Source organism: Misgurnus anguillicaudatus, chromosome 19, assembly GCF_027580225.2.
Source record: "Misgurnus anguillicaudatus chromosome 19, ASM2758022v2, whole genome shotgun sequence".
Taxonomy (NCBI): Eukaryota; Metazoa; Chordata; class Actinopteri; order Cypriniformes; family Cobitidae; genus Misgurnus; species Misgurnus anguillicaudatus.
In genome coordinates this window covers 34,189,559-34,216,320 of record NC_073355.2, presented here as the reverse complement: position 1 = coordinate 34,216,320, position 26,762 = coordinate 34,189,559, and the positions used below count along the sequence as shown (strand labels likewise).

The 26,762-nt window shown below is 37.7% G+C and overlaps 3 protein-coding genes across 3 annotated transcripts; all 3 read right to left on the bottom strand.

The window, feature by feature from the left end:
• Positions 1–4,224: 4,224 nt before the first annotated feature.
• hoxb4a (homeobox B4a) lies at positions 4,225–6,824 on the bottom strand. The gene is made up of 2 exons (XM_073857531.1): positions 5,458–6,824; positions 4,225–4,541 (listed from the first exon to the last, which is right to left on the bottom strand). The coding sequence occupies exons 1-2, from the start codon at positions 5,876–5,878 to the stop codon at positions 4,225–4,227; spliced, it is 738 nt and encodes a 245-aa protein (XP_073713632.1). The 5' UTR covers positions 5,879–6,824.
• Positions 6,825–16,920: 10,096 nt separating this feature from the next.
• hoxb5a (homeobox B5a) lies at positions 16,921–19,501 on the bottom strand. Its single transcript, XM_073857530.1, has 2 exons — positions 18,733–19,501; positions 16,921–18,041 (listed from the first exon to the last, which is right to left on the bottom strand). The coding sequence occupies exons 1-2, from the start codon at positions 19,310–19,312 to the stop codon at positions 17,794–17,796; spliced, it is 828 nt and encodes a 275-aa protein (XP_073713631.1). The 5' UTR covers positions 19,313–19,501; the 3' UTR covers positions 16,921–17,793.
• Positions 19,502–21,216: 1,715 nt separating this feature from the next.
• On the bottom strand, positions 21,217–23,539 carry hoxb6a (homeobox B6a). Its single transcript, XM_073857532.1, has 2 exons — positions 23,079–23,539; positions 21,217–22,007 (listed from the first exon to the last, which is right to left on the bottom strand). Exons 1-2 carry the CDS (start codon positions 23,506–23,508, stop codon positions 21,751–21,753), a joined length of 687 nt encoding a protein of 228 aa, XP_073713633.1. The 5' UTR covers positions 23,509–23,539; the 3' UTR covers positions 21,217–21,750.
• Between the last annotated feature and the right edge of the window lie 3,223 nt (positions 23,540–26,762).

Sequence of the window (26,762 nt, the reverse complement as noted above, 5' to 3'; positions counted from 1 at the left end):
ATACGTATAAAGGAAATCGTAAGGTAAACTCATGTGTATTCTGCAAGTCTTAACACGTGCGATTACTTGGTCTTTCTCAAGTGCTTCAACCCAATAGAAGGGAGAGCTGTTTAAGAATGGGTCTTTGCAAGGCCATGACTGCTGTTGTTTTAAGGGCCCCGATGGTTTACTAGACTGTCTGAGGAAAAAAGATAGCATGGTGCCCTCGGGTTACAGTGCCCCGGCCGCGCTGTTATGACAAACTCGCCCTAGGGCTTTGTTGACCATGTAACACGTAGCGCAGTCCTGTCCGCGGCGGGTCAAGGGTTTCAGGAGGGTCAGTCTGAACCTTCGCAACAGACCTAATCGGTCAGAAAAACGTGTCCTCTAGTTGAACCCACTCCTGTCATTCTGCCTGCCTGCTCCTGGAATCGATTTTTTTCTGCCATCCCTCAACTTCCCTCAGTATTGGCTTCTATACTTTTATCGTTTTTTTCTCTCTTGCCACGCTTCATGCCACACAGGTCCACAGAGAGAGGCGAGCACAACCGTAAACCAGAACCACTGGCCTTTATCCCAATACGCACAAGAGATTGATTTACAGGGGTTAAATGGCGGTGAGCCTATATCAGAGCATTCGTGCTCATCTAAGCACACAACATGAAATTGAAACAATTTGCTACAAGTCGTTTGTTTTAGGCAAACACTTGCTCTTGAGACATTCTCGGTCGTATTTTTCATATTTGACCAACAGAGCATCAAATAATTTATTCTCAAAAACGATTTGCACCTGTGCCTCTCTCATATGCACTTACATTGTGTATAAACGTTTAGGTGAGAGGCACACACAGTGACTTGCGAAAAATTAAAGTGAAATTAACAACACTCATTAGGACAAAGTGTTACAAGCGCCATGTTGTATTTGCAGCTGAGTGGGAAAATAGAAATATGTTGCACGTTACATATCCAGATATTGCTTACATGTGTATATGGCTCGTGTAACTCATGCATATTCACAGTGTTGATGCAAGACACACACGCGTGCGCGTTCACGCGCGTAAGAACTGACAACAGACGTTGATACACATCTAGTAGATTTTCCCTCCTCCACACCACTTCAGCGCCATTTATATATAACTCATCAAACGTACAGAGTTGCTACTCTTGTAACATGTTACCGCTTAAACTGTGTACACATCAAGAAGCGATCACAAACACACAACAGCCGGTTTCCAAAAGCCAGCCTTCTGTTAAAGCAGCCATAAAACTCATCCTGTGGCACACCACGACAAATGTGCCTCTGCTATCCAACTGCGAGAACAAGGCCATAAACCAATAAAACTCAAAGCAATGAAAGTGATCCAAATGAAGCAAAAGTACTGTACCTTAAACGCCGCCATCACTCGTCCTGCTAACATTCTCACTTGTGTTAACATTTCAAGAGGATTCTCCTTCATGGGACATCCCTCGCCAAAAAAAAAAAAAGTTTTCTTGTGGCATGACTTGGTGAATAGAAGATGGTAGCAGAAGGAGGGGGGAACGTCTTCAAGGGCCCTTCAAGATCTCACTCCCCTCCTAGCAGAAGGTCCGAGCAGTTGTGCTGCCGAATGACAATAGGAGAAAGACTTGTTTAAAGAGAAGCGGTGATTAATGATTTTTCTGTATAATTCTCACATTTTTCTTAAGGTCCATGTCTGCAAATAATGGCGGTGAACTTTTGAGGCCCTCAAAAGAAATCTGTTCACTCCCATTCAAACCACTGGGGCACAAAGCTCTTTTTCTTAGAAATAAGTAATACAATAATAGAATTCCAAGGTGCATACAGATGCCACACGCAAATTCGCCTATTATAGTTCTAGAGTGGCTTTCAATGGGAGATAAATGCTTAAAACGTGTAACCGTTTGAACATAACATTTATACGTAAGTTTTAGATTTAAAGCACAAGGGATACCAAATGGGGTATGTGTTCACAAAGTTTATTTAGTGTTAAATTTATACAGCTGCTAGTTTTACAGTTAGTACCGGATCAGATTGCGGATGAACTTGTGCATTTTAATTCGAGTATAATCTTGATATAATTTCACTGTCTTGCAGTTTTGACTTTTGAACTGTTTGGTGGTATAGCATTTCATATATAACGGGAGAGAGCAGACAAATGACTTGAGCGGGCTGTGTGGCGAAAAAGGCCCCTCTGATATCAACTAGCAAGTAATAGAAAATCTTCTTGGTGCCACGGAATGTATCAGACCAATTTAAGGCCATACTTTTGTGTAAAGTTCAACGCCAGCAAACGGAATGTTATTTTCTCCGGCTCTATATTTTCAATACCTGCTCTGAGAAAAGAAAATGAAAATTAATACAAGGGCTGCGCCTTCCAAAAGAAGCCATTTGTCTTCTTGATTATCTATTTGGTTGTCAGGGTTTGAGCTATGGCACCGACCCGCTCCTTTGTAATATAAAAAACACACAGCTTGCGCTGGCAAACACTCGCGAAACTGTTGTGCAAGAATTACACTCATTAAAGCATTAAAAGCCCACGAGCCGAAAAACTATTTAACTTGTGTTTTTTCTAACAAGGATCCATATTTTAGGTGCATCCACAGCGTCGGTGAGCAGCGTGTTTGTGCACCGTTAAATTAAGGGAGAGGAGAGACAGAAAGCAAGGGTTTTGTGATTTAGAATAAGATTACAAGGCGTAATGTACCAGGATTACTCGCAGCACAGCGACATAAATCACCAGACAGATATGCAGTGATTTTTAAGACAGGCAAGTTCTACGATTTTAACGAAAATACGCAATGGCAAGCCAAATTTAATTAAATTGCGCTTTACGCAATGGACGCTGGTATCCCACAATATAGGAAATGTGCATTTTAAAAGCATATTTGATTTTAAAATCCACAAGAAGACATGACACAAAGAAAGATTATACTTTAATGCCATTTATTAAATTTCTAGAGCTATGTACATGTAACAAAAGTAAACAGTGAAAGATTTAAGCAAAAAGGCGACAACGTACAAACATTTAAGAGGGCAGATTTTACAATTCATCAGTGAAAAAACTGATCTTTGGAATGTAAAAAAAATGTAAACTTACTCAGCATAGCACAGGAGAGACAATAAAAGAATAAGAAAAACAGAAAAAGAAAGCGAAATATGGTATGTGTGCATGTCTATTTACCATAACACAAAAAGAGGTGATAGTAACATAATAAAAATAAACAAAAATATAGTGTATGCATTCATGCAATATACGCACCTTTTCTCTATACAACCTTAGCCATATTTAAATTACATTTCAACTTACAAACAAATGCTGTTTACTTATTGCAGATATTTGCTATTAAGTCAAATGCATTTAAATTTATTACTTCATAAAACTAGACAAACAAAATACAATTGAGGTAATTTAAATAGTACTTAGCAGTGCTCTCATTATATGCTTTGCGTTGTACCGATTTTGGTTATGCATTTCAAGCCGTCCAGCTTCATTCAGCTTTTATATTATATTTAATCTGAATAACGATCAAGTCATTTGCTGCACTAAAATTGAAATGCGGTAAATAGGCAGACAGTGGCGAGTGAAACGAGTCCCTGTATTTTTAATGAGCGACAAATGGACCACACACACAATAGCTCTTAGTCCCATATGCACTGCATTCGAAATGCAAATAGTAAACGCAAGATAATGTAATGGATACAAAATACAAAACTTCATATCAGTTGAAAAACATTCGGCTAGTTATGTTTAATCCAGGGAAATAAAGGGACTTAGAAAAGGCTTCTTGACAAAACAGAGCGACTCATTTATTAAGCACATCGCTGGACGTCGAGGTAATGGGCAGGCCTACGGTTCATCCTTTGTACCACAGAGTAAACATGACAAATGGGGCCGAGTTTGGCGTGATTAAAGATGAACCGCGGATCCATCTTCTCCAGAACTATCTGCCGCCTTCTGTTTTTATTAGAAGGGTCGAGTGAGCAGGAGAGGTGTACGGGATAAAAATGGGAACCAGACTGGGAGGGCAACCCTTCTACAGTAGCATTTGAGTTCGAGTCTTCACCCAGTTTAGTATTTAAAGATGGACATTTTCTTGCACCTTTTTCCCACAACTTCGTATTTCATCCCTGTAATTAAAGAGAGTGCAGGGGAGAGTAGGGAAACATAACGCGGCGAAATCCACGCTCTACACTCCAGAAACTGAGATTTCATAATTGTGCATATTTTGGGCCACAAAGCAAGGCTATAGACTAGGCGGGGGTCCGCTTGCTCGGTTCTGATTGCTGCCCAGTGTCGGGCCGCTGCTTGCATTAGTGCTGGTAGAGTTGCTTCTTATTTTGGTGTTGGGAAGCTTATGGTCCTTCTTCCACTTCATTCTCCGGTTCTGAAACCAAATCTTAATCTGCCGTTCGGATAGGCATAGTGTATGGGCAATCTCCACTCTCCGTCTGCGGGTGAGATAGCGATTATAATGGAACTCTTTCTCCAACTCCAGGACTTGCTGTCGCGTGTAGGCTGTGCGTGAGCGCTTGGGTTCACCCCCTGAATAGTTCGGGCTCACTGTTGAGATACAGAGAGCGACACATTACAAAATGTATAGCACCCGCACACACTCAATGCCACACGCACACATATACATATAAGCACGCCAATTCATGAACACTCACACGCAGACGCACAGATCACAAAGCAAGCTATCTACTCGACTACCTAAGCGTTCAGTGATTCAATTATGCAAAACTGTTAAAATCGAACAAATAAAAAAATGTGGTAAATTTTCAAAATATGTAGGATATGATTGCATGAGCAGGGTTTTTTTATAAGACGTAAACGAAACATCAATGATAAATCATGTCCACTTTAGAATTAATAACAACTTCACATTTAATATTAACACGGCGAAGTAACAACATAAACTCTATTTGGGCAGCAAATGGTATCTGGTGACTTTGCAAACGCCGCGTTTGCCCCCTTTCTCCATGGCAGCTGTACGAGTACACGCTCTAATTATTGCAGAATAATAGCGAGGGTTCATAAAAGAGTCCGACTGTTTGTATTATCATTAATGTTATATTATCGTCCTCATAAATATGAATATTTTAGCTGCCATAAACTTTTTCACTAACAATAGTGATGTGGCAGTGGAAAGTACACATTAATCCATCCAGCCACTTAAAATCAAATTACTGAAACATAAAACGTAACTTATGGATTACACGAAGACTCATAAACCCTTCGCAGGGAGAAATTAGCGCGAGAAAGTTGCATAGATGCCGAAAGAGCTTAAAGAAGGAGTGTAGTAAAAATTTATGGAGGATGTAATTATATTGCCCTGCAAACAGACGATCATAAATCTCTACCAAGGGCAACTTCATAAAGAGAGCAGTAGATTTACCGCCGGACATTAGAATTTCTAAAGTAGGTGAGCTGTCTGCGCACAGATATACAATAGTATTAGAAGTTTAGCTTAACTTACCGATGTTTACATGGACTTTTTTCATCCAGGGGTATACCACGGGATCTTTTCTTGAGATGGCCGAAGAAGTGTTTTGGCTAGGAGTCTGACCGCACGCAGGCGGAGGACTTGGAGTTACCGAATCGCAATGATGGCTTGGTTCGGGGAGAGGGGTCGAGAGTGCGGCTGTGGGTAAAACGTGACCTCGCGGTGAGATTACAGCAGCGGGCTGTCCCGGACCCTGGCACGATGAGTAGGCTGGGTCGACGCAGCCCGACCGCTGGTGGTAGATCGACTCATGCTGGAACGAGGGGTCTTGCCTCTGGGCGCTGTAGTAGTCCGGAGAGTGACTTGGTAGGTAGTCGCTCTGGGAGTATTCCTCGCATGGTGGAAATTTTGGGTCCACATAGTTGGAGTTGATCAAATAGGAACTCATGGCCATTAATTTCTTTGAATTGCACACAAAATATACTAAAATTTATATGTATCCCTTTAGTCGTTTTCCTGTTTCGTAGAACCCTCCTACTTTCTGTCAAGTGAACAAAGTTAAGAGCCCATGTGACATCGTCAGCCAATGAGAGTCCCCGCGAGTCTTCGTGATTCCCGGATAAGGAAATGGGATTAGGCAGTTTGGACCGCGCTCATCAAATCACAATTCAGAACAGTCCAATATTCCATACTTTCTCATACATTGGTATGCGCTTGATAACATGGTGAGAGAATCAAAACAATAACAAACGAAAGCAGACATGAAGAAAAAGCATGCTGGAATCTACCAAATGTAAGCAAGCACACGGAAAGTCACGCCCCCAGTTCCCTTCAGTTTATCAGCACATCGAGAACATGACTGCCCTTCCACTGTTCAGATTTGGTTAACTGAAATACTCCTAAATTTTGGCTAGCGCTCATGAAAAGCGGTACCAGGGGAAAGTGATGCAAGGAGCTCGCCTCGGCCAAGCTCTTAAATGCATTCGCTAATATCGGTGAGAGAATGGTCGTGGCTTGGGCAGCGTGTCAGAGATGAATCTGGGCTTATTTAGGATCGATAGAAAATTCATCAACTAATTCAGGTTACAAAGCCCCCTAAATCACAAAGGAGAACTTCTGCATTTAAACGAAGTCTGCAGTCATCCCCGTCTAAACAGCGCGTTTATCCTGCACGCCAAATCTACACACCTTGAATAGTAATTTAAATGCACAATTGTCTTTTATCACCAACAGAAAATCCTTGCAATTTTTACTGAAAGTAGCATTCACTAATAATTACTAATAAATGCGTTTATGTCTGTAGAAATCCAGCAGTTCATTTTAAATTCGTTAGATGCTCACATGTGCCTGACACCAGTAACGTAGCTATTTAACAAAAATCCTACTAGGATGTTGCAATGCTAAACATTCGTAACATTAATTACAGTTAAAAACCAAACGAAACTGACATCTTCTTTGCCGGTTGAAGTTGAAATGTAGCCTATATATCAACTACATACTCCCCTAGATACGAATTTGTGACTGTGCGTCTGTTTACACAAATCCGGATCTACAGGGTATATATAGATGACAGGTATCCTCTTGACAGGTATTGAAAGAGGTTGCTCACCTTGACAGCGCCCCTTCTCAGTGTCAAGTTGTTGCACCTGGAAAAGTCTGCCTCCAAGAATATTAGCAATCTGTTTCCACACTTAATGCATCTTTCTTTATAAACTTTGCTAATGGTTTGAAGCAAACAACGAACTTTTTCTTGTACATTTCTCCCCTAGATAGCAACTACACACAACCCAAAGGAGAAAAGTTTCTTTTTCTGAGAAACAGAAACAGAAACGACAGAATAATATGCTGAACTTAGCTTGCCGCTTCAAGATGCACTATATGCTCAAATATTCTTTTTTTCGTTTACGGTGAACAGACAATTTCTTAAAAAAAGATTAAAGAAAAGCAGAGTTATACTAAAAAAACGAATAAAGCACCCATTTACATACTATGACTGGTACAATTATATTTCATATTTCCTCGACTGTCATACATTTTATAATAAGTCCTCACGATAGAAATCACACGCAAAAACACGCAAAGCGCATCCAGGCCAGAAAGTATATGCGAGCGAGACAGATCCCTACAAAGGTCAAAGAAAGCTGAAGCAACTGCTGAAATAAAACAACCGGGTTTTATGGCAGGTCAGCTCTGTTTGATGCCGACAAACACCAGTCAAACGGCGAATGAATCGCGAGGTGAGAGGGTATAAAGCAATAAAATATGCACACAGGAAAATACCAATAGTACTTTTAACCCCCTGACACCAAGCAAGCATTTTATGACTCTCTAAATAAGGTTTCTCACACCAAACACTCGGTCCATCATTTCACAAAACGTTCTGACATTAAGAACATCAAATTCTTTCTGCTGAGTTTCTCTTTGTCTTAGGAAGACATCGAAATGTCCTTTTTTTTAGATGTGCAGGCAAGGTAAGGTTTTCTTAATTAAGTACACAATAGTGTGGTGACGGGAGAGTAAAATATTATAAAATACCTGATTAACGGATTGTTATTTCGATACTACAGTTAATCTGCTTGCTATGTAAAGTACTCAGCCTTATTTAGTTAATTTCAGCACAGACAATCATTTCAGCACAATCAATATGCCACGCTAAAAATACAGAAAATGAAAGAAGCAGTTTTATAAAAATGTCTAACACCAACAATATTTTGAATTAAAATATCTTAAAATATTATCATTTTTAAAGCTACAATTTGAACAAGAAAATTTAATTTCGTCTAGAATAAAAACTTCACAATTTTACTAGATCTTAAGAGATTGCTATTATAGGGCTATGCTTTGAAATCCCTATAGCATTGTATTAGCCAAAAAATAAAAAATGAAATTGAACATGCGTCATTACACAATAGATACTGACAAACACAAAACAACTGCTAAAACACACAGGAAAATATGCCTAAGACGTTTAATTTGAAACTGTTAATTTTAAATTTTAAATTATAAAACGCTACGTTTACCAAACATCAAACAATATAAATATGTTATATGTGTTTTATTATTAGCCTATCATTGTCGCTTTGTAAATTATATATTTAATTTCAAATATTAATATGAAAGAAATCTTAAACTACAACTTATTTTCGTTAAATGAATAGTTTAACAATTTACTTTTACTCATTTACTTCAAACACACTATAGCTGGATTTGGTCAATTTATCGCAACGAAGGACAAAGAAATATGTAACCCAGCAGCCTTTGTCTATTCCCAAATCTTATTTGAGTCTTTGTTCTGTGTAAATGCTCAATGCTAATGTTTACTTGACGATTGCTAAAATAAGACTAAAATTGAGTTTATAATAAGCAATTCAATAGAAAAAGATAGACTATCGAAATATTTCCTAACGGAACAAAAAATGTAACATTCATTGATAAATTGCATATGTGTATCATATCAAAGAAATCTGTAGCACCCCTAGCGTTTGGCAGTCAAAGCTCAAGCATTATTTTTAAACGGGCCTCTTTGCCATTTTCAGCATTTTTTGCGTTGGCTGTTTTTTCGTCGTACTTATTTAAATTTAATTGCTTCTCTGTCCTATTTGTGGTTAAGCTGCTGTGAATAAAATTAGCGTCCAGCTGAAAATATACAAACGGCGAACAATTAAATTGAACTTTAGTAACTAAAATTTTCATTTTATATTTTAGCAATGCAAAGCCATTGTAGAAAGGGAGAAAGTTCAGCCTTGGTGTCCACTCTAACCCTTTCACCCCCCGAAGTCCCCGACCTCGCCTTCACCCCCGTGAGCCATCTCCTTGTAAAAACCATAGGGACCTCGAGCCATCTGCCTCATTATGGGGTTAATGTGTACACCGACAGGCATTCAAAGCCGCGGCTCAGAGACTATAGCCAAGGTAAATATTCACCATATAAAACCCACACACGCAACAGTGCAACTCCGTGGGGCTCGAATTCAAAGTCATAACTCCGTTATGAAAGGAGGGGGGACCCGTACTCTCTCCACAGTGTAAGCGAGCACGTGGTCCGCCCAGGCAAAGCACCTGCCGAAAAGAGCGCGGCTATATGTAAATGAAGCGCTCAATTCTTTACTTACTTTTTCGACTCTGAGCGTCGCATCTCGCCTCTCGGTGTTCTCCCATACATATCTCCTCTCTCTTGCCGTACGCAGTCTTTGCACCGGATTGTCGCTACTCCAAAAGCTTTCTTTCCGTTTCAACCGTTCTGCGACCGTCTAAACCCCCCTCCCTTTTCCCTTCTCTCTTCTCCAAAGCCACAGGTTTAGCCCGTGACCTCGCCGTGATACCTTTGTGTGCTAAACTCCCTCTCATTTCCGTGAGTCCCTCGAGCTTCTCTTCAAAAGCATCCAGCGATAACAGACAAGCGGACATTAAAACAATCCAAGGCATCTTCAACAAACCAATGAGCGCAATTTAAAAGAGGAAAAGCAACAATAGGACAAAAAGCCGGACTACTAGCTTCAGCAGGAGCCATCGTGCAGTTTTTTCCGTATCGACGGTATAACTTGCTGGTAACAAAAAGGGGTTTTCCCCACACAACGCTGCCTTCCCTGTTCTAAAACAACTTAAAATAAAATGCACGTAAGCTTCACGCCGTTGTGAGCTCTACAATACCATTGGGCGCTATAAGGCATTTTGTTGTGGACTCTCAAGTTTTCATATTAATCTCGCACTTTGGCAGTCTTTGTTAAACAGCGAGGCGTGTCACGAGTCCCAGTACATTTTAATATTTGTTAGACGCGCTGACCTCCGGTTCACCCCTTCTCTGGGTCTCTCCCACTCGCAAGTTCTATAGTAATGTATGCAGTTTGCTCGCTCATATTGAATTGTGCCCAGGTCATTACTTTGAAGAAAAATGGTTCGAGAAAGGGGGTCGTTCAAAAAGCCTTTGCAACCCACAAATCATTTCAACCATACAACAATTCTTTATTTCCCTAGTTGTATTCAGAACACTAAAGGAGAGATGCGTAAATCTTAACAGTCCAGTCAAAAAGAAAAAAACACAGCCGTATATTTAAGAAATTTAAAAAATGTTAATATTAAGTTTGTTATGTTGGTTTTATCAAATAAATTAATGATACAATAGCTGATCGCAATGCGGTTTTAAATGTGCAAAACTTGTCAATCTATATTTAGGGTAACGACGAATACAACAACAAAACTGAAATGCCAAAACCTGATCCACATTATTTTATTAAATTAATTATTTTTTTAAAACATGAAAATAACACAATACGTTATTTGTGATCCATTAATTACTGTTTACCCACTTCGGCAAAAAAAAATGTAAATTGCATGAATTCGTTATTAAAACCGTAATCTAGATGAATATAAAGGTAAATAAAAAATAAAATACTAAATGCGCCCTGTGAAACGCCATGTGAGACCCTTAAAAAATTAAAATTCAGGGCACAACACTGCCCAGCAACGGCCCATGTTTGGATGGAATGGAAATTAATTCAGTGAACTCCAGCTGAACTCCAAAGGGGACGAGTTTTCTAATATAATTATTCACCACTTACGCACGTAGTTTTTCAAAATACGTATCGTTAAGCATCATTCGAACGCAACCCCATTAGTCCAAATGTTCAAACCAACAAATTAATATTCATGACCAATTATCTAAATTATCTGCACTTGCATTCACATATTACAAACACGCATTTTAAACCTAAAATCAATATTTAATTCATCACACAAACATGAACAATAAATAAAATCTCAAATCATCGTCTTAGTATGTTTGTTGGTCGAATGTAAAATTTATATTATAGCAGATATAATTTTAGGCTATTTTTGATGATTTGACCATTATACTGTTATTTTTATCATGTTGCGTTTTTATGTTGCACAGCGTGGACTGGTGTGATCGCACTGTTGTTTCTTTGAGAAAAGGAAATGGGTCTTATGCAAATCAGTTTTGTTGATTGTGGGTAGGAACAACAACTTGTCTACATTTTAAACGTGTAAACAAAATACCACAGGTGGTCTTCCGATTCGAACGTGGTCAATATGATACTAAAGAACAAGACACGCTCTAGCAAAATTAAAGTGCTTGTCTAATTTAGTTTTTAATTTTAGGAAAGGTTTATAGCCATATTTTATCTCTCTCTTAAGTGTAAGTATCTTTTTGTTCAATTTACACCTACAGTATGGCAACCTACAGTCGAATAAGAAAAAGTAGAAGGTAAAAAAAATTTAATATTAGCAAATCTCGTTGAATAAATTACAAAAAAGTACTTTGAAGGTTTAAAAATGAAGAAAAAAGTAACATAATTGCCTATTAAAAATGGTTATTGTGGTTTAGATGGATTAGCAACGTTGACACGCCAGATGCTAGAAAACAATAGAAAAAATAAAAGTATTCAAAATATACTACTAATAGAAATAACATTAAGTTTTGTGTGTGATTGTCAAGTAATTGCCAATTGGTTCCAATCATTTAGGTACGAATTGGGATTTTATTATAAAGTAGGCTTTAATCGGCCCTAAACCATTTATTGTAATAAACTAGATGCAACATGCGTGAATGTGACTCGTCTTATAGGGCACAGTAAAGTAGAATTTCTTAAGCTAAATGCACAATTTAAATTTAACAAGTTAATTTAACAAGTTAAATTTAACGCAAACTTTAAAATGTGCTTTTTACGATGTTTACATGCGCAACATATCAAGAATAACACATTATTTTTTTCTGCTTAGCACCTCCTTTTTATGGGAACGTGATTTGTTACAAGATCACTTTCTGCAGCTTTGCTCTTTCTATCATTTCTCCCATCTTTTCAAAAGAGACAGTCTGAATCTACTCACTTCCCTATGGGTGCTCCCTCTCGTGTTTCTCCCCCTCCTTTTCTTCTCCCACTTTGCCATTGACATCTAGCGATTGGTCAAGCGCAGCGAGTCGACAGCCAACGGCCATGTCACGCACTACGTAAACTTTTAACCTTTCAACTTTATGACCTCGCCAGATCTCGCGCCATTCTAACGAGACTAAGTTTACGTTCACTCGCGCCCCTGAATTACATTTTAAAGGGGAAATAGAGAACTACCGTTTTTGTATTTATGCAATAGCTTTATTCTTCTTAAATTACAACAAAAGCGTGGAACTACATTGGCGTAGGCTACAATGTACACTATCACGGACAAAATAACACGAATAAAATAAAATTAAATAACCACGTTTACTCTACTGAATTAAATTATAAATTTAATGGATGTAATAGTGAAAACTGATTAAAATTTGTATTTCTAGGCTTTTCTAAACACCACAAGAGAAGAAAAAACCAACATCCTCAGCCATCGTGATCTTGGTCTAAAGCGGGCTCTGCTGGCGACTGAGGAGAGTTACATCTGAGACAATTTAAAGCAAGCAAAGTCGAAATGTACATTTTCATTTCAGCTAGGCACTTCCTTTCCATAATCTACAATAGAAACAAATAATTTTACTTATCAACTATAATTTAAATTTATTCGTGATCGATATTATTGTTTTATTGTTTGAAACTGAAAAGGTTTTCTGATTTAGTAATAGGCTATTTAAGCATAAATCACACAGGTGTTGACACTGATGAAAATAACAGCATCTTGTTGGTTAATCTGTTAATTTAATCTTTAATTGATGCCAGGTATAGATAGTATAGTTTTTAGAAGTAATAATCTTATTTGACTTAATAAGAATTGTTGTTTATGCTCTTCTATTTTGCAAACGATTATTTATGTTCTATAATTGTACGTATATAATATTTATGATTAATGTACATTAAAATTCACAAATTAGGCAAGTTCTATCTTTCTAAAAATGAATCACATAAAGTTGCAAGAAATGTGTGTCCAAATAATTAAAACAAAATTTGAACAGAATTGCTTTATCTAATTAGTATTTAATTTTATTTAAAAACAAAATAATGCGAATAATCCTAAATCTGCAGCCCAGCTATTCTGATGTGACTCTATATTTTTAGGAGGCAAAAAATATAAACACAGTACTGAAATTCCGTGGTCTAGCACAGATAATTTGCAACTCCAATCATCTGGGCTCGTGTCATTTATCTATCGCGTCCCCCTCTTCACCCTGTATTTCCTCTCCTATTTCTAACTTTATGTATAAAATTGGAAGAAAGTAAACACTACTTTTAAACTTGTGAAATTGTCGTGAGTTGTCCTGTTTTTTTCCCCATTACATAATTTATATAGAGGAATCACTGATATAAAAATGTGTGCATAAGCGCGCAATTTTGCATGATGGACTCGTTGTATTGTTTCGCGCTTGCGCCTTCGCAGCAGTGCCAGTCTGTTGACCCCTGGATGATCCCGTCCCTATGCATTATGGATGAGATATGCTAGCAGATTGGCCCTATCAATATGCAAAAGGCATTAGTCTTAAAATTGCTATTTAAACGTTTGAAATTGCTGTGTCTACATGGCAGAGGTCCCATAGATATCGTAAAAATAGATTTTTAGTGTCAGATGATTACAGAATGCTGGAGATTTTATATTTAAATACTATACAAAATAGTTTGCCCCGATGCAAAAGATTTGAATAAAACAGGAAATCAGTAGCAAGTGTTCGTACATTTTTGCTTTATTTTGGGCAAACCATTAATGCCACATTTATAGACTGTAGTTTCTGAGTTTGTGTCAAAACGTCTCGCACACACACCCTGCAAATATTTCCCTGACGTATACAAACACACCTAGAATTAATGCCCAGTCGCCTTAGCGACTCACAACACACACAAACACAAGTGATATAGCAGTACCTCTCTTCCCATTATATTATACTCGTATGTAATGTATATACTGTATGATTTCAGTTGGGTTATATTGTGGTTGCATACAGGTTTGTCTTTGTGAGGTTTTAAAGGAATGCATGCATTTTCTATAGTGAGTTGGAGTCCTTCCCGCTCGTATCATTAAAAAAAGGAAGTCGATGGAAAATGAAACGGTAGCCCTTGACTAAAGCTCGCGACCAGAGTTTTGCCTTCCTGTTTACGGCCTGAGACTTCCTAACTCTGTTGCACGGACATAACCAAACACACATACACACACAAAACTCCCATTAACTCTCCCTTGCACTTTTCTCCCTGCTTATCTTTCTCTTTCTCACACACACACAGAGAAATGCCAAATGGAGGGCTATAAAACCTGTAGCACTCTTGAAAAGAGGCTATAAAGCACACTTGAAAGCATAACATTCGTTAATGTTGATGCTTAATGTAGTAAAGCGAAATATTATATTTATAGGCACGCAAACAAGTATTTTTAAATTGCAAAAAATAAACATTAAGTATTAAATTTACATGAAACCTTTTGTCAGTGGAATTTAAATATAAAATTGCCCATGGGAATTTTTTATTTTTTATTTAATTTTTAACAGCAGTAAACAAAAGTATTTGTACCATATTTAATCCCAAGCGTCGGACCATAATGCCTTTTGTGAATGTGTGTGCTTGTCCTCGTAACTTGGTAAAGTTAGAGGCTCTTGGTGTTGTTATTTCAAACCGGTGGGATGTACTAGTTATGGTAGTCTTAATTTGACGGTTGCTGATAAAATAAAAACAATTTGTTTTCAAAGAAACCATTCTCCCTATACTCAGTATATATGCAGACTCAAACCGTATAGCGTACTTGAGTTGAACTCGAGCTGACCAGAGAAAAATTTGCTATAGCAGAACAATAAAAATTATTTTTTCAAAATCTTTATTATACTGTATGATTATTCTATATTCTTCTAATTATTTGTATATGGTAAATATATAGTCAGACCATAGTACTATCCAAACACTTATTCCAGCTGTATGTTTAATAAAGTACAGCAACTCTGTGTTCCCTACACGCTTCCTCTCTGGAAAATACAGGGGCGGGGAAGGAACAAAGCTTTGCTTGTAGAACCTTAGGGAGGCATATTGTCATATTGTTGTGTGTGTGTGTGTGTGTGTGTGTGTGTGTGTGTGTGTGTGTGTGTGTGTGCGTGTGCGTGTGTGTGTGAGCGAGAGAGAGAGAGAGCGAGTAATCTAATTCATGGAGATTAATAAAAACAGCACTAACACAAAAGGTATAACTAATTACAGAAATGCACATAAAATTTAGTAAAAATGTAATTTAAGGACAACAAAGAAATTTTCCAAGACACATCAAAAAAATCCACATCATAGTAAGTGTCAAATATGTTGTTTGATTAAAAGTAACATACTGGGCAATGACTACAATCCGATTACATTCGTATTACACTTGAAAGTGTGAACATGCATCGAAACGTTTTTACCGAAAACAAAATAAACGCTTTTTCAGTTCTACCTTTTTTCATATGTTTAAAAACAATTACCATAACAATTACGCAACAACCAATGTTAAGTTTATCATTCTTCTACAAGTAATGTACTTTTGTACCAGACACTAGGACCTCTCTTCAACGTCAGAGAAACAAAATGATTGACACGACTACTTGAGACATACCCCTCCTTCCCACATCTTCCTAGATCAAATCACCGGCCAATGCAGGCTTAAATTCAACTTACTTTGAGTGCACACGGTCTGCTATCCATTTTTCCGCCTCCAAAAGGGTAGAACCGGAGAGAGAAATTGAACTGACTAGACACGGGCACTGCAGTGGCCTACTGGTACGCTAGTCCTCTCACAACTGACCCTTTAGAATCCCCTCAAAGCAGTTAAACCGTCACTTGCATTCTAGAATGTGAAATATATAGTACATTGTCAACTCCCCAAAACCATAAAACTAACTTTATGGACCCCACGTGACTTTTGAGAGCCAGTAAGGGGTATCTGTCTGTGGCCTGGGCGATTTTTACGATCTAACTTCAAGATAAAACGCTCATCCGTTTGACATGTAAATGTCATAGCTACTTTTTGTATAGTTTGGGCAAAGGAAAAGCAAAATTGCAAAAGGCAAGTGGCCGTTGGCACACTGCGGGGACCTCGACTCGGCTCTCAAAACTCGTCTTAGAGGTAGAGAAGAGTTTGGCACGAATGGTAAGTTTAAAGGTTCAGTGCTTGTTTACTAAGGCGAAAAATAATACACAATGTATAGGTTGTTATATATGAAATCATTATAGAAAAATTGTATAAAAATGTTAGATTTTTTTTATTAGTAGGACTTCATAAACTTCTAAACAATTATTATGTTCTGTATACTTCTAAACAATTTAGAATATTTTGGTAAATATTTTCGCATTGTTTAAGGGTGGCATTAAGTTTTGTGATTTGAGAGTAAACGTCAATATACAAACGTACTGTTTACGGTTCTCCATTGAGGCGTAGTGAGCGAATCTCAGAAATTGAAGGACAGGACTCGACATTTTGAGTTTTAGAGTTTTTTGTGTAATCCATAACTGTCAAACATGGACAACATTTAGAAATCTCGCTTCTGCGTCAAATAAAAAGCAAAATGAAAAAAAAAGAGCAAACCGAACGAGGACAGACGTATTCAGAAATCTCAGTGTATTACATTTGAATATGATGAACTTTATTTTTTACTCCAAGTTAAACTACAAACAAATACAAAAGCTTTTTGGCAAAATGCTAACAGGCAGTTCGACATGACATAGCTTTTTTTCTGTTTTACACACGTTTGCCGTTCATTCTGCCTACTACAAATAGCCAACTGGTCACAATAAAAATGTTCAATATGTACATCCTTTTGGAACATAAACATGATCCAGTAATATACAATTACATATTTGGAATACAACTATACACACGTATGAACGGGTACAAGAATCTAGTTAAGACTATTTACACATTTCCCTTTTTTCTCATAAAATAACAGAGGAGTTTGAACACGTGACAAATCGAATGTGATTAATAAGACAATGATAAAACAGAGGAACATGAAACATACAGAGGCTTCTGCTAAATTTTTTGCAGTTACCACTTAACTAGAGCTTCACTTCATACTAGGGCAGATGCGTTCCTAAGCTGTAAACTTAAAAGGTATACACGTGTATAGGTAGTGTAAATAAGTTATAACATTTAAGAGCTTACATGCTAACTCTCAAGAAAGCATTAACATAGCACTTGACACATAAACAATATTCATCATAAAGAACAACAGGCGGTATATTGATAGCTTCTATCCCCTTCAGTTTTATTTACTTGTCAAAATTATAATCACCATAGCATTAAAAAAACAACATATGAACACTAACTTTCGTTTCATTATAGCAGTACCACAGTAGAATTTTAAAATGCCTAAAACATCCATAACATGCCGAAAGGTGCCGCAATGTACAGTACTCTGTAAATAATGTTTTGAAACCTATTTTTCATCCTCTTGATTTTCTTTTGCACACCACATCGTGTGGACTTGGGATATAACTATGGCTGGAAAGCGCTACCTGCGGTAGCCAAACTCATGCTCTTCAGTTTATTGTCCTTTTTCCATTTCATCCTCCGGTTTTGAAACCAAATTTTAATTTGGCGCTCTGAGAGGCATAGAGCATGGGCTATCTCTATCCTCCTCCTCCGGGTGAGGTATCTATTGAAATGGAACTCTTTTTCCAGCTCTAGCGTCTGATAGCGGGTATATGCAGTTCGGGCCCTTTTGCCATCTGGTCCAGTCATATCTGAATATTGTGGACAAAACGCAAAGGGGAATAAAGATTAGCGAGAATGGACCTACACAGCATTTCAACAGTAGTTTTTTATTTTATTTTACTACTATTATTATGTTTGAAAAAATATGGACATTCACATTTAGACACACATGGTTGACTCACGAGTTTAAACTACATGCGTACAGGGAAATCACCAAATGGTACAGTGCAAAATGCCTCACTCGACACAGAAGGTTTATGGCGTCTGCTTTGTTTTTATTTCATTTTACTTTTTTAAAAACAACTATATGACAACGTAACATATGTTAAAAAAATTATCTATGAGCATTTTTAATTATCACACAAATTCTATTTTTTTTAACAGCACGTTTATAAATCTCAACATCCTCACCTCACCTTCCACCCCATGTTTTTCCTCTCCATTTTATTGCTAGCTCTTCAACACTAAACTAATCGCATTCCCACACACCATAAAGCTGAACTTTTCAAAGAAACAACAACTTCTAAGCCCCGCTGCCCTCTCTTCCACCCCATTCTCTGCTCTACAGTTTGCGAGGCTCCACACTTGATAGATTTATGGCACTTTCACGGAAATCTAAAATAAAGGCTGTTACTGACGCCACGCTTTGAGTAAATTCTGAAATAAACAAAATGCTCGTTCGCTAACAAACAAAGAGGCGTAAACATAATACGTGTATACCATGGCTAATATGTAGTTTCCTCATCCAAGGGAATATTTGGGGAGCTTGGCCATCGGACGTCGCCGAGGTAGTGGAGGTTGCCGTGGTATCTTGCTTCTGCTGTGTCCGGGGTGCTGAGTTGTTCGCTCTGTGAGACGCTTCCTCGGTCTCAGAAGAAGCGCTAGCCTCGTCGATTTCTGTGAAATGTGTGTTGTTGGATAGATTATTACCCGCAGTGGTGGTGTTTTGGTCGGAAGGGGGCGAAGAGCATTTGGGTCCAAGGCTTTCGCTGTTTGAACAAGGCAGCGGCTCCGGAGACGCGAGCGAGCAGCTTGATGGCTGACGGAATCGCGTCTCCGGGGCTGGAGACTGGAAGACCCGGGAGTTGTCCCCAACCGATCCAAAGTGGCCAGTGGTGGTTGAACGATTAACGCTTAGGTCCATCCCATTGTAGTTGTAGCCGTAAGAGCCTGAATGCATGGTGCCGGAGTCCCTGTACGAGGCGTTCATAGCGCTGCTGCTAGTTCCATAATTTAGTAACTGATAGTCAGGGCCATTTGGGTAGCGCCCTGAGAACGAGTTTACAAAGTAAGAGCTCATTTAGGTTGTTTTAGAGGGCTTGATTTGTAGATCTTGGTCGTTATAACGCTGTGCTTCACGATTTATGATGTATTAATGAATTATAGCAATGCACTGTACTTCGTTTTTGCTATGTATGCGGCCAAATATGGGGGTGGGGGTGCGTTTGAGAATCACGTGCTTTTGTTGACCAGTCGTAAATTCTCACTGATGACTTCAAGAGGTAATTCATGCTCTATGGTTACAAATGATGACGAGACTGGGAGTCGTTAGACTGGAGTCAACGTGTTCTATCCTGTGCAGGGATTTGCTGCCTGTGAGCAGACAGCGTCACCTACTGGGAATTTAATTTATTGCACGCTGGAAGGAGCACTCCACCCTATTTAATTCACTTTTACGTGAAGTAAAAAATATTTGTTTAGTTTACAGTGTTCTTTATGTCTCGTTTTCTTAACGTTTATTGTATTTACTGGCTGACTTGTTCATAAAATGTAGGCTATGCGTCCTGGACATACACGAATTAATAAGGAAGTTAAATATAACATGCTTCTGAAAAACATTCAAAAAGCAATATTCAAAACATGTCCAAAAATATTATAAGGTTTTAATTCCGGACACTGTGACATTAATCTGTAACACATTTATTAGTATTATCTACGATCACGCTGCCAGTAAAATAAAATTACATCTCATGTCAATTTAATGATAAAATATGTTAATAACAAATAAAACATTAATGAGGACATTAACTGCTTTAAATCTATGCCAAATCAACTCAATTTTTAATTATACAAAACGCTGAATTCAAATGTATCGAATCACAGACGACATACAGTATTATTTGTTTGTTTTTCATTTTTAAATATGACTCTAACAGGTTTAATAATTTTCTAAGAATGTGACCTTTTAGTAGAGATTTAGTAATGTGTAATTATTTAAGACCTGCTTTTGGTCGCACACTGTAAGGGTGCAATATAAAGAATGTCAGGACTGTGATATATGATCTAAGATATATGGTTTGTTGACAAAAGACCAATTGCTATTTCATGTATGTGCATAATGTAAATCGGTTCCAAACATGTAATCACTTTTGCTTATGTGAAAACTGGAATTGGACAATAAAAATACCCTATAATATGTATGTATTCATATTGACAATGTATTTGTATTTAATAAATAAAACGCAGATACTTACTAAAAGTAACAGATTTACAACATCTAACCGCCCAGAAGCGTGAAATCAATCTCCTGTGCTCAGTGAACACGTGTAAATTTAAGGATGCAGTTTTATGTTTATGATGTAAATAAAATTAAATATGTGTACAAGACGTTGGCTGTTAGAAAAATACATAATTTATATTATTTTATGTTAAACTGAGGTACCTGTTTTTGAAAGGTTGAACTGTAAAATACACAGTTGGGAACCTTTACCTGAGAAATGCGAGATTTGTAATCGCTAGGCCCTCCGGCGTTTAAAGTCTCTCAGGGTAAGTGACCAGTGCGGACAGGTCAGCTTTCTCCTTTGGTTATCTATTAAAGCTTGCTCAACCTTCTCGCCCCTCACTTTGTAAGTCGTATTTTGGTACCAAGTGGGCAACTTTCGGCCTCTCAATATAAAAAGCGAAACCAAATCCCTTACTCATGGTTTAACTCACAACTTTTTGTAGAATAAATTATATGCATATTAAATGTTAGCATTTAAATATTTACCTGCATGTATTAAAATTTCATACAGGTTGCAAAGCGGTCTGCATGTTAATTGGATTGTATTACAGACTAAAACTCACTGTATTTCTTAATACCTGTTAATCCTAAATTAGTTATTACTACCTTTCTTGGTGCAGAAAAGCATACAGGTGTTATACCACAATAAAAATTAATCATTTTATCTCATATGGCCGTCATCAGACACAGCATGACAGGCGAAATGATTTGTTAGTTTTATTGGAGGATTGTATAACAAACAAAAAACACGTACAAAAAGTATAGACTAGACTATTATTGTAGACTACTGTGACCATACATTGTTTTTCTGGAATATCTAAGTGCTCCAGCCATTTTTACACACATTCTATAAATTACCTTAAAATGTCTAAAGGTCTATAAAGTATACAGTTTAACTTACAAAAAAAATAGAAAAGCGTTTTCCGTACAATGGGAATTTATTTTATTTTTACATAGCTTAAATATAAACACGAATATGACACAGATTCCAAATATCTTCGTTCAACGTGGACATTTCTTTTATGAGAGCAAATCTAAAGAACGCACAAAACCACGTGCTTTTAATGTCATGTAAAAAAATAACAAACAGAAATCACAATAAAAAATGGAATAGAGTTTACAGGAATGATACAGTTGTTAACATGATGAAAAGTCTTCATTTGTGTTATTAGAGGTGGTGTCTGATGCCCTCTATGCCATAGTTTTCTGTTTCTTGGGATTTATCGTTCATAGTTTCATTCTGTCCTCTTCTCCTCCTCCTCTTCGCCACTGGTTTGTGAACAGTTGATCAATTTGTTTTCTTTTTTCCATTTCATTCGTCGATTTTGGAACCAGATCTTTATTTGACGTTCTGTCAGGCACAGTGCGTGCGCAATTTCAATTCGGCGCCTTCGGGTCAGATACCTGTTAAAGTGGAACTCTTTCTCCAATTCTAACGTCTGGTAGCGAGTGTACGTCTGACGACCCCTTCGCCCAGCATTACCGAAGGTTCCTGTCCACAAAATTAGAGAGATAAAAGAGATGAGTCAAACATTAACACCGAGAGCGTGTTTTTACTTTGATAAATGTGTCCGGAAAAAAACAGCTTGAGGGTGACATCCTGACATGAAACATTCAAATTAAAAATGCATGCACCTAAAACACAGTCCACAACCGAGTTCAGTTTGTATTTTAAACGTATGCTGCTTATTATAATTTTACCTAGGTTGTCCTCATGTAAATTGAAGGCCAGGCATATGTTGGGGAAATTTATTTTATGTAATGCTTTATATCAAACTTCATATATGAACATAGACGCACTGCCTTCAGTTACAGTTTAAGTTGAATTACACAATTATCTTGTGAAGCAAATATATGTAAACTTTAACTAGGTGCGAATGATCTTTTTTACTTTAATAAATGCGTTTGTTAAACAACTTGACAACTAAATGGCAGCAAATAACAGACAAAACTTCATAACAGAATTCAAGAATATGATCTCTTCGAGTTTTCTTCAGTTATATTTAATAGACAGTGCATGCTCAAATCATAATATCTATGGCGTTTTCATACCGCCCTTTGCTTGTCATTGTTCGTATTTCCGTGGTACAGTACGCTGTTGTCTGCACTGACAACAGCACACTGTACCACGGAGATACGAACAAGTACGATTGTCCTTACACCTATTTATTTGCTTTGTGATTATACCATTTACTTATATTGAAAAATAAGGCATAAACAACGGGACACATGCAGAAAACACTTCTGGTCGTTTTGTGATATGACATAAGACGAATCAGTAGCTCATCTACTTATCATTAAAGAAGGCTTATGTATCTTCTAGTTTAAATAATACGATCCTTGCGGCAATCATATCTCTATATTCCTGTATTAAAAGAACATATGATAGATTTCTCAAAACATTACAGGAGTGGCTTAAGCTTTCAGTATGACACTATAGTGAAGACGAACGTATTTGCACTTTATGTGCTTCCGGCATTGTACAGTGCCGCCGTAAGTCATGTAGTACGCTGTAGCTCTGTGTATATTAGCAATGGCCAAAAATGAAACAACACGAACTCACCGTTACAAGAATTCATTCGCTGCATCCAAGGATAAACAGGCGTTGGCGATTTCTCTTCGTCGGCCTCAGGGTAGATACTTTTCCCCGTCGTCCCCGTGCAGTCTGTCTTGCGATGATCCTGACTGAGAACGAACGAGTGTTCCTCTATGCTGGCGAGGGTGCACGCAGGGTCCTTTTCCCTGTAGAAGCCTGCTGTCGCGTAATCGCAAGGACCAGCGGCGGTTGCTCTTCCGTAGGCACCATTCGCTTGCTGGTAAAAGGAGGATGGGTACGCTTTCTCTTGGACGCTGGTAGCTCCATAAGCAGCACCGGGATAGTGTCGTAAAGGATCTGTGTATCCGGAGGAATATAACGGTATCTGTCCCAAGAACGACTCCTGTCCTCCAGGCAGAGTCACTGGGAAAGTTGAGTTTACAAAATAGGAACTCATTGGGAGGGTACGGCTCTTTTGCTTGGTTTATGATTTGTTGTGTTTTATAGTCCAAGTGGTTTAGCTATTAGTAGTTTATCGGAGATTGGGTTTTAGTTGGGGGGGTTGAGGGGTGGGGGGGCTGGGTGGCTATATGCCAGTGCGGGACAGAGGGAAACCGTACCATCTGACCAGCCACTGACCAATAGCAAGCGGACGTGACTGCAAAAGAGCTCCCTTTAGGGGGGCTGTGATTGCACGCGCCGGGGGACCCAGGAGCAGAGAGCTTGCTTTTTAAATCCCTTTCCTTCCAATGAAATTGCCCAATATGAATTACATAGGAATTTTTAAACGCTAGATTAAATGCATCGACAGTCCACATATACACATACAGTCGGGTTTGAACCTAGCATAGCAGTGGAGACATAGCCGTCAACGTACAAGCCCCAGAGTACATTTTCAGAGAACATATTACTCCGTATTGCATTTGATTAATTTTTCATCCGTGCATCAGCGGGTGAAATATATTTATATGTCGGATATGTAATTTCTTGGGCCATATCCCATAAGAAGGCCACAACTGAAAAAAATGAAATATTAATGACAGCTGATTTGACGCCTTTTCATCACTTTAATTTAATTGTTATGTTTAATGGAAAACGACGTGTTAAAGAAAAACAAATTCTATGTATACACACTAAAAAAGTAAATATGCCTAAATAAAATATTTATTTTGAATAAAATAGCTAACACGTGCTTTTCAAGAGTCTTCTTGAATTTGTTGCATATATTGTTTATAAGCATGACAACACACTCACATTTTTGACAGCGTATCACACAGGTTATTTCCTCGTCTGAAAGTGAACGTTTGGAACTACCAGCATAAAGGTTCAGCGGTGTGGTTCTGGTTTTTATCGACTTTCCACTGCAGTGGTCAAACGTGCGTGTGTTTTTCATTAACCAAAGTACAGTTATGGTGACCGGGTATCCTGTCGCTATACCAGCAATGAACCATTTGCGGCACAACAAGTGGATATTTTTAAAGGTGGCGCACGGGGGGTTGCGTGCGGTTTACTTTCATTTTGGTTTCCTTTGACTAGGATGCTTCGTTTCCTTTCGCATTGCATAGTTTTCTGCGAACGGAAGGCATCTATTGTGTTTCCATTTGAATTAGTGAGTAGTGGGGAGAATGGTCAACGTTTGTTCATTTTTAATAAGTAATTATTAATTATACATTAACGAAGAAGTCACAAGTTTGTGATTGTTCATTAGCACAATTTTTTTAACAGATAATTTATTATTAACTTCATTGTTTGTATTCTTTTTCTACAGGTTTTATTTTCTTCGTCGGGAAGAGACAGGAGCCATTTAGAGAAAACTAATGCAGTCGCCTTACAGGAATCACAACTTTTCTGACTATATCGCCGGACCACTGAAAAAGAGAAAAAGTTGACAATTTCACACAAATTGGGATATGGAGTGGCATGTGTTGTAGTCTTTTGGCAAGTGTGCTATAACGTTCTGTTAATTCCCTCGAGTGTGCAGCATTGCATTGAGTCTATGTAAGTATGACAAATATGCATTATTGAAAATCCAATGTGTCTTTCTGTAGTCTGTTTCTTAAAAAAGTGTTAGTTTTTCAATGTTGTAGCGTATACCTGTGTACTGTTTTTTTTTTAATAAAATGATATTTTTGAATCTAATTCGTTGTTATTAAAGTTATTCAAATATATAAAATTATCACTTCACTGTTTACTGGTGTCAGTCATTTTGTTAGCAAAGGTGTTATCAAATGTTCAAAAAAAGTTTAAGAAGTGACAATTTCGTAATCCATAATGACAACAATTAATCTCAAGGTCTACAGTGGTAACGGCCTTGGTTCAATTGTGCTTATTTTGTCTTTCACGAAACCCTTAAAACTGAACAGTTAAATAGCGCACATTCCCTGCCCCGAATGCCGTGTCCATAGCAGACATGTTTTTACATTACTGTAATAATCACGCTCTTAGTAAATGTGCTTTAAGGCTTCTTTTTTATTAAATTTAAATATACTGTAAGTCGTCTGATTTGCCAGCACAGACGTCATTCAGACACTTACAAATTCATTACTTACAAATTCATTACAAATTCAAGTAATATATACTTAAATATGTTTTCCTAAATTGTATTGTCATTTGTAATATGTCAGACTTCTATATATATCCTATATTTATGGTGAATCAAATTTAATTAAATGAGAATGTATTTTGCCCACACAAATGGGGGTGACGTAAATACAGACTTTTCAAATGTGTTTTTAATAATATAAGCAAATGCTTTCCTTACAAGTTAAAGTCAAATTAAAGTGAGAAAAATGCATCAGATTGGGGTTAAATGCGCTACAGATAGGCCTATGTAAAATATGCGTCACAAACGGACTCTCAAGCTATGTTTTCCCAAGTATTTAAAACATGTTTAGCCTTAAAAAAAAACTATATCCGATATCTTCAATATCCGATTTTATCATAGACCTAACGGATAAATATGAAGCATTGAGTTCATAAGTTTTGCCGGTCTTCCACGCCAAGTAATTTCTATAGCCTATTTGTAGTTGCAAATCCTGTGGTTATAAATGCTAAACAAAAATGTTTTGATTTATTTTTGGTCAACGTATTAAAACATATAAATCAATTTAACCCACTTGCTTATGATTTAATGGTAACAAAAATTCTTATGTTAAGATATCACTTATAAGTAAGCTTTAATTATCTGTTTGCAGGCTACTGTCGTAAATCACTGACGTTAGACGGGTGCTATGCAAAGTAAAGAACAGTTGGTGTACTTTTTTGATATTATGGCAACTCTGGGTGGAACTACGGACAAATTATAGCAATACATGTGCAATTCAAAACACAAAGTATATACAAAGACCAAGAGACGAGCCACATCACATGTACGCTCTTATACGATATGAAACAGGAGTGAAACATTCTCGAAGCCGTCCCTCCTCCCTTTCCTTATTTCTCTCTCCTTCCGGTTACTATGTCCACTACCAGTCTAAAAAACTCTTACTCCTCAGAATATGCACTTCCCTAGTAACGCTACTTTTTAAAATATTGAGGGTCGTGTAGACGGCGCCCACAGGTCGACTTGAATTTAGGCCTCACTGCCAGTACAATAGAATATCAATGGAGCGGTCAAATGTTCATATTCTGGTTAGATTTCAAAAGGCAAGCGAGAGAGTGGGAATGAAGGAATATAAGCCCTTAAGGTCTGATTTTTTTCTGTGTGTGTGC